The sequence below is a fragment of the Engystomops pustulosus genome, chromosome 1, assembly GCF_040894005.1.
Source record: "Engystomops pustulosus chromosome 1, aEngPut4.maternal, whole genome shotgun sequence".
Classification (NCBI taxonomy): domain Eukaryota; kingdom Metazoa; phylum Chordata; class Amphibia; order Anura; family Leptodactylidae; genus Engystomops; species Engystomops pustulosus.
Genome location: NC_092411.1, coordinates 191,734,114 through 191,749,239, shown reverse-complemented (window position 1 = coordinate 191,749,239; position 15,126 = coordinate 191,734,114). Strand labels below are relative to the sequence as shown.

Genomic DNA, 15,126 nt, shown 5'->3' with positions numbered 1-15,126 from the left:
TTTCCAATATAGGCAGTTCTCAGGTTAAGTACAAATTTACGTCCCCCTACACTTCTTTAGCCTCACGGCGCTGTATGGGAGCCGTCCGGTGCTGCACACGTGCGGCACCGTGCCGTTCCGTAGCCCATATAAAGATAGGACATGTCCTATCTGTCGTCGGAATACGGCGCTGTGTGCTGTATATTCCTATGGAGAGGGGCGGGAGTGAGCTGCGCTCATCCCCTGCTCCTTTCCCCGGTGCTGATGTATGTCCGCCGTACTTTGTTACGGCAGGCATACATTGTGTGAATGTAGCCTTAAAGGAAACCTACCACTTGTAGTGGCAGGTTTCTGATGGAAATACCGGGCACCAGCTCAGGGTGAGATGGTGCCGGAGCTTATTTTTGTTAGTGATTTAAAACGCGGTATCGCGGTTTAAAACACTTTTTAAACTTTATACCCGGCGCAGGGAGGTACGCGCTCGGCGCTTACCATGCGCACGGCTCTCCTTCACTTCCTATGTAGCCGCGCGCATGGTAAGCGCCGAGCGCGTACCTCCCTGCGCCGGCTTTAAAGTTTAAAAAGTGTTTTAAACCGCGATACCGCGGTTTAAAACACTAACAGAAATAAGCTCCGGCACCAGCTCACCCTGAGCTGGTGCCCAGTATTTCCATCAGAAACCTGCCACTACAAGTGGTAGGTTTCCTTTAAGTTGAATTTGTATGTAAGTCAGAACTGATATACTTTGTAAGTGTAACTCTAGACAAGTACTTTTTTTAAGTGACTATAGGATTTTCATCATTTTGAATGAGGATTAACAATAAAGTTTTGAAGACACATTTGAAAACTCTTATGCGCTTGTTAATTGCAGCCTGGGCCAAAATTCACTAATTTATCAGCATCCAGAGATCTTCACCAAGTTCAAAGTGGCTATAGAGGTCTGTTTGTAACTAGGGGTAATATTTAAGTTATGTTCTCTCCATGTTTGCGTGAGTTTCCTCCCACACTCCAAAAACATACTGGTAGGTTGATTAGATTGTGAGTCCCATGGGTCACAGGGACTGATCTGGCAAGTTCTGCGCAGCGCTGCGTAATCTGTGTGTGCTATATAAATAAAGAATTATTATAATAATAAACACTTCATATATACATGTGCAATCAGTTTGCATGTGTATTTATATACAGTCTACACAAGAATTCTGGCGCAGACTGTATAATAAATCTGTGCCTTAGGGCCAGATTTACTGGAGGCATTCAGGAATTGTGGTGCACGTTCTGCATGAACCTAGAGCTCCCTGCTCTGACAGTGTGTACCACTTTTAACATATGGAGTGCAACACACTTCTGTTGGACTTTACATAATAAATGTATCATGGGAAAAACCCTTTAAATGCATGTGCAAGCAGTTTGTACATAAAAGAACTTGCATAGTCCGACAAAAAACTGACACAAGGGCTTTAATAAGCTCCATTAGCTCTAAATCTTAAAGTAACAAGGTTGGTGATAATGGTCAATATTCACAAACACCTGATTCTCAAAGTGAACATAAAATACATAAAACACAATATTTATTCATAGTGTGTTGTTAAATAAAAAATATTTAATATTGGTTTACAAAATAATATAATATTATATACTAATAATAATTACATACTGGTGAAATAGTGCAAAAATGCAATTAAATCAACTTCAAGATAAAAAGAATTGTGCCTTCAATAGGGAGATATCTGGTCACTCACAGCACTGCTCCAGGGTTCACTTTTGTATTGTCACATTTGAAGTATATTTGGAAACCTCGTTTATGTGCTGTCAAATTCAAGACAAGTACCTTGAAAAAAGGTGCATATCTGACAGTGTGTTAGTCATAACAATAATAGTAATGACTTCTTAATATGTCATTGTGTTTTCAGTTATGCACAGTATTTAACCATAAGCGGTGTCATTAATACATTGTGAACAATACATTTAGGGGTAGTAATTGGGGCTGAAATAATAGCAAATTCTGGCTTATTGCTAGCACCTGTGCCACCTCCACACCAGGGTGTCCTGGAGGGGGGGGGGTGAAGGAAGGCGCAGCCAGCTGCAGACTGGAGGGCAGTAGAGGGTGCGTTCACACGTTGCAGTTAAAACTGCATCGCAATTAGTTTTGAGGTGGTTTTAGGTGAAGTTTTGTCAATTTCACAGGTGAAAGACATGAACTGAATGGGTGAATTTGATTTTGAAGGAGAAAGCTGTTCCACAAATTTCATTCACCTGTTGATTTGATGTCTTTCACTTGTTAAAATAAGTAGTACCACCTAAAACCAACCCAAAACTAATTGCGATGCAGTTTTAACTGCAACATGTGAACGCACCCTAAAAGTTGCTGACAACGCTTATTTTTACACCAGTTAGGACCTAGTGTAGAAATAAACACTGCCTAGCCACCAACTGGATACATCAAGAGGCCAGAGCCTCTCGATGTATGCGCTTGCGCTATTAGGGTCAACAGGGCTATCACCAGCGTTTGATATCACCATTATGTTTTAATAATCAAAATTTGTTTTTTAGATCTTAATCAGATGAATTTTTATGCAATTGTATATTTCTACATATCAATTAAAAGTACACATTTGGCATAAAATGTACCATACATAATCCTGTATAACAGGAACACATGTAACAATGAAAACTACAATCCACGCTATTTACAGGTTTTCATCTCCATTGATGTCTTTGTGTTAGTTATGAGAATCTGCTCTTGATATGTTGTAATCTTCATAACTATAATTTCAAGTCTTGAGAATTACAGGCTTGAATTCCTTTTGATCCAATTCTGCAAATATGTGACGTTAGAGTAAACACCAGGCCTGTTTTGTGAGGCACATCCATCTCCAAAACTGACAATTCCAATAAGTGCCCACCTGCCATTATTTTGAATAGTTACCAATGGACCTCCGGAATCACCCTTTATTAGAAAAAGTGTAAAGAAAAACAACATATTAGAAAACACAATGGCCCACATTTATTAAAGCTGAAAAGAATGTGCAAAATGCTTGCACATGTACTTAGTGTCTGCGCCAGTTTTGTGTCGCGGCTGCACTTTGTCCGACAAGACAATGCGCACCTAAAGGGGCACTTAGTACTAGTCTACGACACAGGGGGGGATCCAGATTCATGGGCAAACTACACATAGGAGGTTATTTATCATAGTATATAAAGCTGGAAAAAGAAGGTCCAACATTTAAGAATGAAACAAATGTTTTTCCCCATAACCCGTGATATTTTTTCTCTCCAGAAAGGGATCCAGGCCTCTCTTGAACATGTACATAGAGTCCGCCATAACAACCTCCTGCGGCAGAGAGTTCCATAGTCTCACTGCTCTTACAGTAAAGAACCTTTGTCTATGCTGATGGTAAAATCGCCTCTCCTCTAGGCGTAGAGGATGCCCCCTTGTCCTGGTCACAGACCTAGGTATAAAAAGATCTTTGGAGAGATCCTTGTACTGTCCGTTCAGGTATTTGTACATTGTAATGAGGTCTCCACTCAGTCGTCTTTTTTCTAAACTAAATAATCCCAAATTTGCAATCTGTCATCGTATTCTAATCCCCCCATTCCCCTAATAATCTTGGTTGCTCTCCTCTTCACCTGTTCCAATTCTACTGTGTCCTTTTTATATACGCGTTCCCAAAACTGTACACAATAGGGCACATTTACTAACAATAGTGCAAACTACACGTAATGCTGTTTGCCTGTGTAGAGTGCATGGTGTCCCAGATTCAGAATTTCTTTTTCATTAATCTGGTGCTCCCTCCACAGCTCTGACAGAGTGCACAACTTTTTTTGGTGCATCTTGCGGTGTGTGACACAATTCTGTTGGACTTTGAATGTTAAATCTGGTGCATGTTAAAGAAGTCGCCCCCAACACTGACCCCTGTGGGACTCTACTATTTACATCAACCCAATCTGAGAATGTGCCATTAATGACAACCCTCTATTTTTTATCACTAAGCCAATTGCTTACTCAAATACACAGATTTTCCCCTAGTCCCAGCAGCACCATATTTGCTATGCACACGACCTGTGGAACAAAACTATTCCTCAAGGAATCTTCAAACACTAAAAATAATGGTCTGTCTGTCACGGTACATAGTTCATGCAGTACCCGAGATGTATACCATCTAGTGGTTATGAGGCGGTGCCTCACGGTGCCTTTTCCTGGGTTAAACTGTTGACATTCCAAAGAGAATTTACAGTATTCTCCATCATGTTTTCCACCATGGGATTCTCCTGGGTAAAGACAGCTGAGATGGCAAGCTGTGCCAACGAGTGATAGTCCCGCTGCTGCTCTGGCTCAGCCGGTTACATTAAAAGGTTTCTGTCTCTTGATGTCTCCGGCTGAGGGTCCTGCGCAGAGTTTATGTTGGTTGCAGAGCAGGTGCGGGGACATCATTGTATCGGGCCAACCCACTCCACGCTGGCTGAGCCCCCCCTTCACGCCTGCCCCCGTCCCACTGGCGTGAAGGTATCGAATTGGGGAAAATAATTGCAAAAGCTAGCATTTGAGATTATTTCAGAGCTTCACCATCCATAATGGTGCAGTCTGTACTGCTTTTGATAAATGGGAGCCAATTAGATTTTTTGTACTGTACATGAGAAGTAATACCCAGTACAGAGGCCAATATGCCCATGAACCTCATTGTCACAATGCTAGTGGGACAGGAGAAGGAGTCCAGTAGTCAGGTAAGGCTGAGGAGGCTTTAGGCAGTACACAGATAGCCGCAATAAGAGTCTTAAACAGTAACGTAGAGACCAGAGTAATAGTCTGTCATATCTCAGGAGCTAAAGGAGCAGTATGGACAACTTGCAGTCAGCAAAGGTGATGTTCCAAGGAACTAGAAGAAGATCTCCAGCAAGGAGGTCTCCAGGGTGTACAGGCTGCCTGTACTCAGTAAACTGAACACAAAACTAACACAACGCAGGAAGTTTCAGCGACACATATATAGGCAGAACAATCAAGGTAAACTCAGGGAGGTTCTAATCAGGAGAAACAGGTGGCAGGTTTTCCAGTAGGTTCAACACAATATTCCAGCAGACAACTATTCAACTAGCTGAGTGGCTCAGCAAACACAGAGACACAGAACCAGGCACCAGAACACAGGTTCAAATCCTGACACTCATGTATGCACACAACATTTATCAAAAACGGTGAAAACTGCACTTTGCGCCTGATTCATTAATTGTGTCACATGCACCTTTAACATAGGGCGTGCAACACAATTCTGTGCACTGGAATGCCCCTTGTTGTGTCGGGTATAGTGCAGCTGCGACACTTTATAAATACATGTGTAAAGAATATGACAAAAAAAAGTCAAACAAAACTGACTAGAGCTAAACTAGTGCTACTGTACCTGACATGCATCAATCTTTCCCTCAGCGTATCCGGCACATATCATAGATTGATCTACTGAATTTCCATACATTTGGGAACTTCTGCATAATTCTGAGTTTATTATTTTGACTTCAGCTTGCTGTAGGGTGGTTGGATACTGTCCTGTAAAGGAAGAGAATTACATTTTATGCAAGCTCTTTAAAATTCTCTGATGGGTTTTTAGAATTGTCTTTTCATTGTCCCATAAAGCAGGAAAGGAATAAAATAAATAGTTCCCTTGTCTTCGGTATCTCCTGCCATTTGCATATAATACTAAATTTCTATATCTGCATATATTTTTTACCCTTTCAGATCCAGGCCATTTTTCACTTCCCCTCTTAAAAAAAATCCACAAAACCAACTTTTGACAGTGCTGTAAAAAACCTGTATTTTCTGCATAACAAATTGTGCTTCCTATTGACAGAATTTTATATTCCATGCCATGTACAGGAAATCTGTGGAAAAACACTTGGATACCGATTTTATGAAGATTTGATTATGTTTTAATAGATTTAAAAAAAAATTAAAACCTTTTGTACAAAAGTAATTTTTTTCTTCTAGCCCTATTCTGACACTAATAACATTTTCAGAATTCGGTGTAAGGTGTGTTTTTGGAGAGTGTATAAGATTTTAATCACTTTTTATTAAAAAATGTATGTGTTTTAAAATGGCGAAAAATATTGTCCCTATTTTCTGTTACAGGGTTCACCTGGTAATGACCATTTTTTAGATTTGTTTATTTTTATATGTATATATAGGGAAAGGGAAGTGATTTTAATTTTTAATTTTAAATGCTATGCAACTGTGATGGCAACCAATCAGTAACCCCTGTTGATGTTGTGGTGGGCGGCGATTGGCAGCAATAAGTCTGTGCCCAGGAGAAGCTGCTGTTTATATGAAATGATCGGCTTACCATGGCAACAGGTTAACTGCCACAACTGTTGCCAGCACCGATCATTGTGGGACGTACATGTACAATGGGCAAACCCCAAGAGGTTAAAACTTGTACATAAACAACATAAATGTGAGCATATAACTTAGCCAACAAATAGAAAACAGTGTTATTTTTCATGAACACTCACTTTAATTGTGCTATATGTAAAACTGACCTTCAAATTCAAGTGCTCCCCATCCGGTAACATAACATGACTTCCCATCTGCAAAGTTCTCAGATGCACTTGGAAGACATACAGGTCGGATGTTTTCCTTAAAGTTAACTGGTTCAGACAATTCAAGAAGCGCAATGTCATTTTGGTGTGTCTCACTGGTATAAGGTTCAAAGATTATGATTTGTTTGAGTTTTAATCCATCTTTAGGCTTTATTGAAATTGTACCAAGTACTACTGTCCACATCTTGTAACTTTTGTTACTGTGGAAAATAAATAAAAAGATAATTATGAAATAGAAATACAGATAACTACAAAGTCCTTGCTTGTATTGTATGACCTGGGCCGTTCTGCCTAGTGGTCTAGATGTCCGGTATTACATGAACAGCATAAAGCTACACCCAGCAGCCGTACCATAAGGCTGCATGCAGTAATATCTGTGCACCACTTCACTAGTGATGTAGCACAGAGAATACAGCTCCTCCCTTAGTGTATATGCCGGATAGGAGAACTACAGATTACATTTACATTACATTTACATTTAAGTAAATAGTTAAAGGGAACCTGTCACCTGTCTTTAATTTTCACTAAAGACAGGTTACAGAAGCCCTTCACACCAGCAGTGCAAACCTGCCTCTCTGCCTTTTATAAGCATTTGCATTACAATGTAATTGTGTGTTCTAACTTACCTTGCACCCTGACAAAATTCTGGAGTAGTCACAGGGGCTGGACTTTGGTTTGCATGCATTTCAAAAAACACGTGACTTGTCTGTGTTACTCATTCCTCAAATCTTAGCCCCCACCTTTGTGCTCCTGTACAGCTCCTCCTCCTGCTCCTTCTCAGAGGTCACAGCGTGGTCAGCCTGACATCAGTGGGGGAGGGAGGAGCTGTACAGGAGCACAAAGATGGAGGCAGCCTGCAGCTCAGACAAGTCACATGTTGTTTTTTTAAATGCATCCAAACCAAAGTCCAGCCCCTGTGACTACCCCAGGATTTTGTCAGGATGCAACAGTAAGTTCTAACACACAATTATATTGTAATGCAAGTGCTTAGAAAAGGAAGAGAGGCAGATGTGCACTGCAGGTGTCATGGGCTTTTACAATCTGTCTTTAGTGAAAATGAGGTCCCTGGTGACAGGTTCCCTTTAAATAAGTCATTACAGTACCCGGAAAATTTTTTTAAGGATGCAGCCCTATCCATTTTTGTGTTTCCAAATTTTGCTTCCCACCATTCAAATGGCATCTTTACATAGCTCTGTAAGAGATTTTTAACTGCAGTACAAATTGTATTTCATAGAGGCACCATTTCATTTCCATGCAATGAAATGGAAACCTTACATAGCTGATCATTTAGATTTTTTGCTATTACCATCTTCCTTCCATAAAACATCATGTAACCTGTAGGACTACCCTGCAAAATCAGCTAAGTACAAAGTATCGGAAGACAAAGTCTGTGCTAAGTACATCAATGTACATGTACAAGACATTTCCCAGCTACAATCGTGAGAGGATAAGAATTACTTACAAATCAAAACAGTGCGCAGCAGTGACAAGCCAGGTATTGCTGATCAATGAGGCTCCACATTTATGAAAACCATTAAGGCGCAGACTGGCCTGCCAGGGCCAGGATCCCAAATCTGCAGATACTCCTCCCACTATTCTGCTTGATCCCGCAGGCCCTCCAACACCACAATCTGTGCAGAAAATAATGTAATACATATTAACATATTTCAATATTATCAGCAAAAGAAAAACCTAAATCAAATCAATATTCAGTGTTATCTGCCTTTGCCTTCAAAACATATTGGGGGCATTTATCATGTCTTGTCTGGTTTAGGGTAAAGGGGGGAATTTGTCCAGTTATGAAAAAACTCCTGAATACCCCCATAATATCAATTCTTCTAGTGAGACTTTAACAAAAGTATTTTGTAGGATTATAGTTTGGATGTATAAATAGTTTGTTATACCAAACATATTAATAATCATCATTTTCATATGTAGGTTTCAACATAGGAAGTAACTGAAAGAGGTGTTTTGAAGGCTTAAAGGGAATCTACCTTCAAAATCAAGTATGAATAAACTATAGATCTAGATACTGCTACTGTGTTAATCTTAAATTTGTTAACAACGGCCTCCTTTCTTCGAAAACCAACTTTTAAAAATATTCTAATTAATTTGAAGGGCTCTGGATTATCATGCTTGATTTTTAGCAACGTGTTCATCATGAAGAGCTGGACAGTAGTACAATAAGATTGTTTACAGGTGACAGTATAGCATGTTAGAAGATTCTACCAAGTTTTGGAGCTGATGTACAGCAAATTATTATCAAGGTGTCTGGATCCAAATTCATTTTCAGAATGTCTTTATGAACTATCTTCCGTGTAAAAAAGAACAAGGAGTCCTGGAAGTGATTATATTGCCTCCAGAGACCTCTGATCTACACATCATCAGGTTTGTTGTGGACGTTATGAAGAGACTGAAGGAAAAAAGCAAAACTACATACAAAGAATGTCTCCAAGATGTTTGGAACAACATAGCAGCTGTATATCGCTAATACTGTACCTAATTAATTTTTGTTCCCTGCCTTTGGAGTCCGACACACATATTTTTATACAATAAACCTTCAACACCACAGTTTGTAGGTATGCTTATTCTTCACTTCACACTTCAATATACACCACACCATTCTGTCCACTGATTCTACACTCATCTCACTTCACATCACTCACCTTGTATACTTATTTACGCGATATGTAGGCTGTCATATCACCTGCGCATGCGCAGTAATGTCTTTTACTCTTATTCTGCTCCGGTCTGTGACACGCATTGACGCGGATCCCTTGCTTCTGGCGACTGGCACGCACGCCGCAGAGCTGGACAGCACTACACACCTGATGGGTGTCAGACTTCAAGGGTAGGGAACGCTTTATATACACTTTAAAGTTTGTAAGACTACACACTACCCCTGAGGAAGCCTGCTTGCACAGGCGGAACGCGTGGGGATTCCTCCTTAGCCCCTGGCTCTTTATGACCAAGCAACTGTGACCATGTAGGTAACAATGGATTCATGATTGTCCTCATATTTATTACCTGATGTACATTATTGGAATGTGAATTTACCTTTACATTATCTATTTATTTGATTTCATCTTTGGACATGTGCTTTACCCTTTGCCTAATCATTGTGTTACCTGATTGACTCATATGCCGGGACTAATGTTTTGTTTTTTGTCTTATGCACCATGAGTGCTTTTTAATGGTTTTTAATCATGTTAATGATTTGTTTAATAAAGATTTATGAATTTACATCATAAACACCCTCTTGTACTCACTTTTTTGTCTAAAATTGCACTTTATAGTGACAGTATTTAATATCCCATGCCGTGTACTCGGAAGTGGGAAAAAAAATCCAAATGCAGTGAAATTGGTGAAAAAACACATTTGCGCCGTTTTCTTGTGGGCTTGGATTTTACAGATTTCACTGTACGCCCCAATGAAATTTCTACCTTCAAGGGAAAGAGGGGGATTAGAATTTTTAGGTTTGATTCGAATTTTTCGGTTTTTTATTATAATTTTTTTTTAAAAACTTTTTTTTTACTTTTACTATTTTTCAGACTCCATAGGGTACTTTAACACTAGGTTGTCTGTACTACAGTATGGCAGTATATGGGGATTTTCCTCCTCATTCTTTACAATGTGCTAATCGCATTGTAATGAAAGGGTTAACACAAGGCAGCCTTGGGTCTTCGGAAGACCCGAGGCTGACATGGCGCCGATTGCTGTCCCCTTTCCCCTCCCCGATGACGTCACGGGGGGGGGGGGGGGCGATCCTTGCCATCTGGCCACGATCAGTGGGTTACCACTACCGGGGTTACCGGTATGTAGAGGGCTCAGCCCGTAAGCTCTCTCCATGCACCTTCATCCAACGTGTGATGTAAGGGGTTAAGGTAGATCCAGTGCTAGGTTCAGCTAATAAATGCCATTGTAGCCCTTTTTAAGGCTAATCCTTTAGTGGCCGCTGCATTTAGAAAAGTTTTATTGCCCTAATATGCAAATTTGTGAAAGAGGCTACTAGGGCATAGAGTACCCGGAGCTGAGGCTACACGGTGTGGCTACTGCACCCCCAGTAGCCTCTTTTGATCCTCCTACTATGTCATCTTAAGCGTGCAGCTCCTGGTAGACTCTCTATGCAGAGTCAGCGGCTCCTTGTACTCTGCTCCGAAGCCGGAGCTACTACACATGCTCAATTGCTCCAGCTTTGAAGCCGAGTACGTGCAGCCACTGGCTCTGCATAGAGAGTCTATGCAGAGCACAGACAAGTGTGCGCAGCTACCAGGAGATGCATGCTAAAGATGGCATAGTAGGAGGATCGAAAGAGGATACTGGGGCATGGAGTAACCACACAGTGTAGCCTCAGCTCCGGCTACTCCACGTCCCAGTAGCCTATTAGCCTCTAATTTGCATATTAGAGCAATAAAACTTTTCCAAATGCAGCGGCCACTAAAGGATTAGCCCTAAAAAGGGCTACGGTGGCATTTATTAGCTGAACCTACCACCGGATCTACCTTAATAGGTAGATCCAAGATGGAAGGTTTCCTTTAACCCCTTAACGTTGAAGCCACTTTTCACCTTCCTGACACGGCCCATTTTTAAAAATCTGCCGTGCCTATTTAAGTGGTTGGAACTTTGGAACCCTTTAACATATCCAGTTGATTTTGAGTTAGTTTTTTCGTACAACATTGTACTTCATGTTGGTTGAGAAATTTAAGCAATATGTTTTGTATTTATTTATCAAATAAATGGAAATTTGGCAAAAATTTTGAAAAAAACAATGCTTTTCAAATTCAAAATGTTCTACTTTTTGGAAAGTTGGCCATATCACTAAAATAACTTGATAACTAACAATTTCCATATGTCTGCTTGAACTTGGCCTCATTTTTCAAACATCTTTTCCTTTATTTAGGATGTTAGGAGTCTTATAACTTTAGGTGCTATTTTTCAGATTTTCACAAAAATCATCAAAACTAACTTTTGGAGGGATGAATTTAGTTAGAAGTGACTTTAAGTGACACTGACAGTCCCGGGGCTGCGAACGGAGCGACGGACCCCCCGGTAAGCGCCGTGGCGTGTTAGGGGTTAACACCCGCGATAGGAGAAATCTCCGATCGCGGTTGTTAGAGGCGGGTGTCGGCTATAATATATAGCCGTCACCCACAGTGTCTGGCGCCTGCTCCGTTCAGAAGCTTGACGTAATAATACTGCAAATTGCAGGAACGCACCTCCCGCGATGCAGTACTATTACGTCAAATGTCGGGAAGGGGTTAAGTACATATTAAAAAAGTGACATCACAAAAAAAGATGCTGGTGATGTGTTTTGGACAAAAGCGATTAGCAGCCCTTAATCATACCTGTTAGAGCAAGCATCATGATATATTTTTATATGGAGGAGAACGGAAACACAATTGTACAATTAATATGTACTTAAAGGGGTATTCCGGGAATACGAACGTCTGACACAAAAACCCATGATGATATAAATAAATGAATACAACAATACTCAATGTCATTAGTAACAAAATGGAGCTTAAATAATTTGATTTTGTGATTTACAAAATTTATAACCTCTCTAAAGTAGGTGGAGTTATCATTAACTTCCGCCACTGGAAACTACAAGTTCCATGATCCTTTAGTTCTCAGTAACTCCTCCTACCTCTTATACTCTGCTCCCAGTGATGATGTAACAGGTTTTCTTGCTCTGTTACCATAGTAATGATGTGTAACTGACATCACCACAACACTGGCCATACTGAATGCACTGCAACCAACCGACTACAGCCAAACGTGGTGGTGATCACATGACCCTGGCCAGGCAGTTACAGGACATGTGATGTGGACATGTGACCAGCAGTCATCTTCTGTCCTGCAACGGACCGCGCGGAGGAAATTAACGGACTGATTAAAGGGCCAGTAGCATTTTAATTCTCCATCACAGTGTATGTGCAAAGCATTTACTGCTAAGGGGAGCAAAATTTTTAATAACAACTAATTACACATTAGCTTATATTTTGAGTGCCCACTTCTATATGAATTATGCTGATTCCTGGAATACCCCTTTAATAAAGCTCTAAGAACAGCTGCCAGTGCAGACTGTTTAACTTTTTCCTTTTTTGAATATCTTTACCTTGGATCCTTTGACCCTACAAATGGTACATCTACTTTATTCATTGGTTTAGTAAGATCTCGGTGAAACCAAATGTATAAAGGTTTTATTGTGTTTTAATACATTGTCACAAATATATCATTGTTTAGCCATATTCTGACCCTAATAACTTTTTTATACTCTGGTGTATGGAGCTCTGTGAGGTGTAATTTTTTTCCGAGATGAGCTGACGTTGTCATTGTTACCATGATGAGGACTATGCAACCTTTTGATCACTGATCAAAATTTTTTATTTTCTGTGAAATGGTATAAAAGTCACATTTCGGACATTTGAGGGCAATTTTCTATTATGTGATTCACCGCTGGCAATAACCGTTTTTTTATATTTTGATAGATCGGGCATTTTGGGACGCAGCGATACCTAACATGTCTGTAATTTATGTTTATTTAGTTTTATATCAGTTCTAGGGAAAGGGGAGAGATTTGAATTTTTAATATTTTTAGTTTTTTTATTTAACTTTTTTTTATCTTTTTTTTACTATTTCTTAGACCCTCTGGGGTACTTTAACCCTACATGGTCTAATCGTTCCTAGCATATACATATACTATAGCAGCGACCGTGGATGTTAGCTTCAATATGCAGCAAACCCTATTTCTGTATGAAGAGGGCTTAGCCCATGAGCCCTCTTAATACAACTTTCATAGCTCGCTGATGGATATATCCGTCAGTGTGTTTGAGGGGTTAAGAAATTTTAGAGAAACCCTCATGGTGTAGCAGTGTTATTTGCACCTCATACATCCTTATCTTGGCTAATATTGTCCTTTGAATTGTCAATACCCTTAATATTAGTCTATGGTGGTAATATCAACCACTGTACTGGGGTAATATTTGCTCCTGGCACAGGATAAATATGATTTATGTTTCTCATCGTATGATGGTAGTTTTTGTTTTTTTGGTGTAATGGTGGTCATGATTACAGAAGGAGGGGGGGGGGCTTTATGAATTTTGTCCCCGGGCCCCGAAGGACTCTAATTATGCCACAGAGCAACATAATAAATCTTAAGTTCTTTACTAGTTTCTTTTAAATGACATTCCTACACAACAACTCTAGGTGGCATTCATGCCTCATTTATACCGTCATGGAACCTATAGTGAATTAGCTTTTTATATTTTTCAAATCCTCAATCGCTAACAGGCGGATTTAAAATTCACTCCTGGTTGCGGTGGTAATATGTAGCAACATTAGACAAAGGGGATGGATTGTTTATCGTTTCACTCAATTTAGGTTACAAATTAATTGCTCAGTATATGATAATCAGAGAGAAAGTTCTCTTAGATTGTTCTGGGTAGAAGAGGGTTAATAACATGAACATTAGTTGATATTATCTCTTATCAAAATTTACTTTATCTGTAAGGCTGCATTCACACTAACGTATGGGGGAAGCATATACGGCTGAAAAATTTCGGCCGGATATAAGTCCGCCCTAGGCTCAGTACGGTGCCATGCTAGCAAAAAAGATATAACATGCTCTATCTGTTGTCGTGTGAATGCAGCCTAAGGGGTAAGCAGCTCCTACACTGGGATTCTGATTGTAGCCCATCGTTAAATGAAAGAAAAACCCAAAATGGTCACAGAAGAAACTTAAATCTGACAAAAATTAAATAAATTTGTATGAGAATGAACAAATGAAGGTCAGACATTGCTTTTCAACCAGGCTTCAAGAGAATTTAAAAAAAATAAAACTCATGAAACAGCCCTGGACAAAAATGATGGTACCCTTGTGGGGTTTCCACTTACTAGCATCACAGGTGTCTGCAATCTTGTAATCAGTTCGCGGACCTGTATAAAGGGCTACTCCACGTCCCAGTAGCCTATTAGCCTCTAATTTGCATATTAGAGCAATAAAACTTTTCCAAATGCAGCGGCCACTAAAGGATTAGCCCTAAAAAGGGCTACGGTGGCATTTATTAGCTGAACCTACCACCGGATCTACCTTAATAGGTAGATCCAAGATGGAAGGTTTCCTTTAACCCCTTAACGTTGAAGCCACTTTTCACCTTCCTGACACGGCCCATTTTTAAAAATCTGCCGTGCCTATTTAAGTGGTTGGAACTTTGGAACCCTTTAACATATCCAGTTGATTTTGAGTTAGTTTTTTCGTACAACATTGTACTTCATGTTGGTTGAGAAATTTAAGCAATATGTTTTGTATTTATTTATCAAATAAATGGAAATTTGGCAAAAATTTTGAAAAAAACAATGCTTTTCAAATTCAAAATGTTCTACTTTTTGGAAAGTTGGCCATATCACTAAAATAACTTGATAACTAACAATTTCCATATGTCTGCTTGAACTTGGCCTCATTTTTCAAACATCTTTTCCTTTATTTAGGATGTTAGGAGTCTTATAACTTTAGGTGCTATTTTTCAGATTTTCACAAAAATCATCAAAACTAACTTTTGGAGGGAT

At 39.8% G+C, this 15,126-nt stretch overlaps 1 protein-coding gene across 5 annotated transcripts in view; it reads right to left on the bottom strand.

Moving 5' to 3' along the window:
• Positions 1 to 1,593: 1,593 nt before the first annotated feature.
• LOC140070127 (transmembrane protease serine 11G-like) overlaps positions 1,594 to 15,126 on the bottom strand; it is a 96,863-nt gene continuing 83,330 nt past the window's right edge. For all 5 annotated transcript variants that reach the window (XM_072116464.1, XM_072116471.1, XM_072116494.1 and 2 more), the window contains 4 exons: positions 8,021 to 8,189; positions 6,499 to 6,758; positions 5,370 to 5,512; positions 1,594 to 2,926 (listed from right to left, as the gene is read on the bottom strand). In XM_072116464.1, coding sequence (XP_071972565.1) covers positions 2,765 to 2,926; positions 5,370 to 5,512; positions 6,499 to 6,758; positions 8,021 to 8,189 — 734 coding nt within the window. In that variant the 3' untranslated portion in view covers positions 1,594 to 2,764. The remainder of the gene's footprint in view (positions 2,927 to 5,369; positions 5,513 to 6,498; positions 6,759 to 8,020; positions 8,190 to 15,126) is intronic.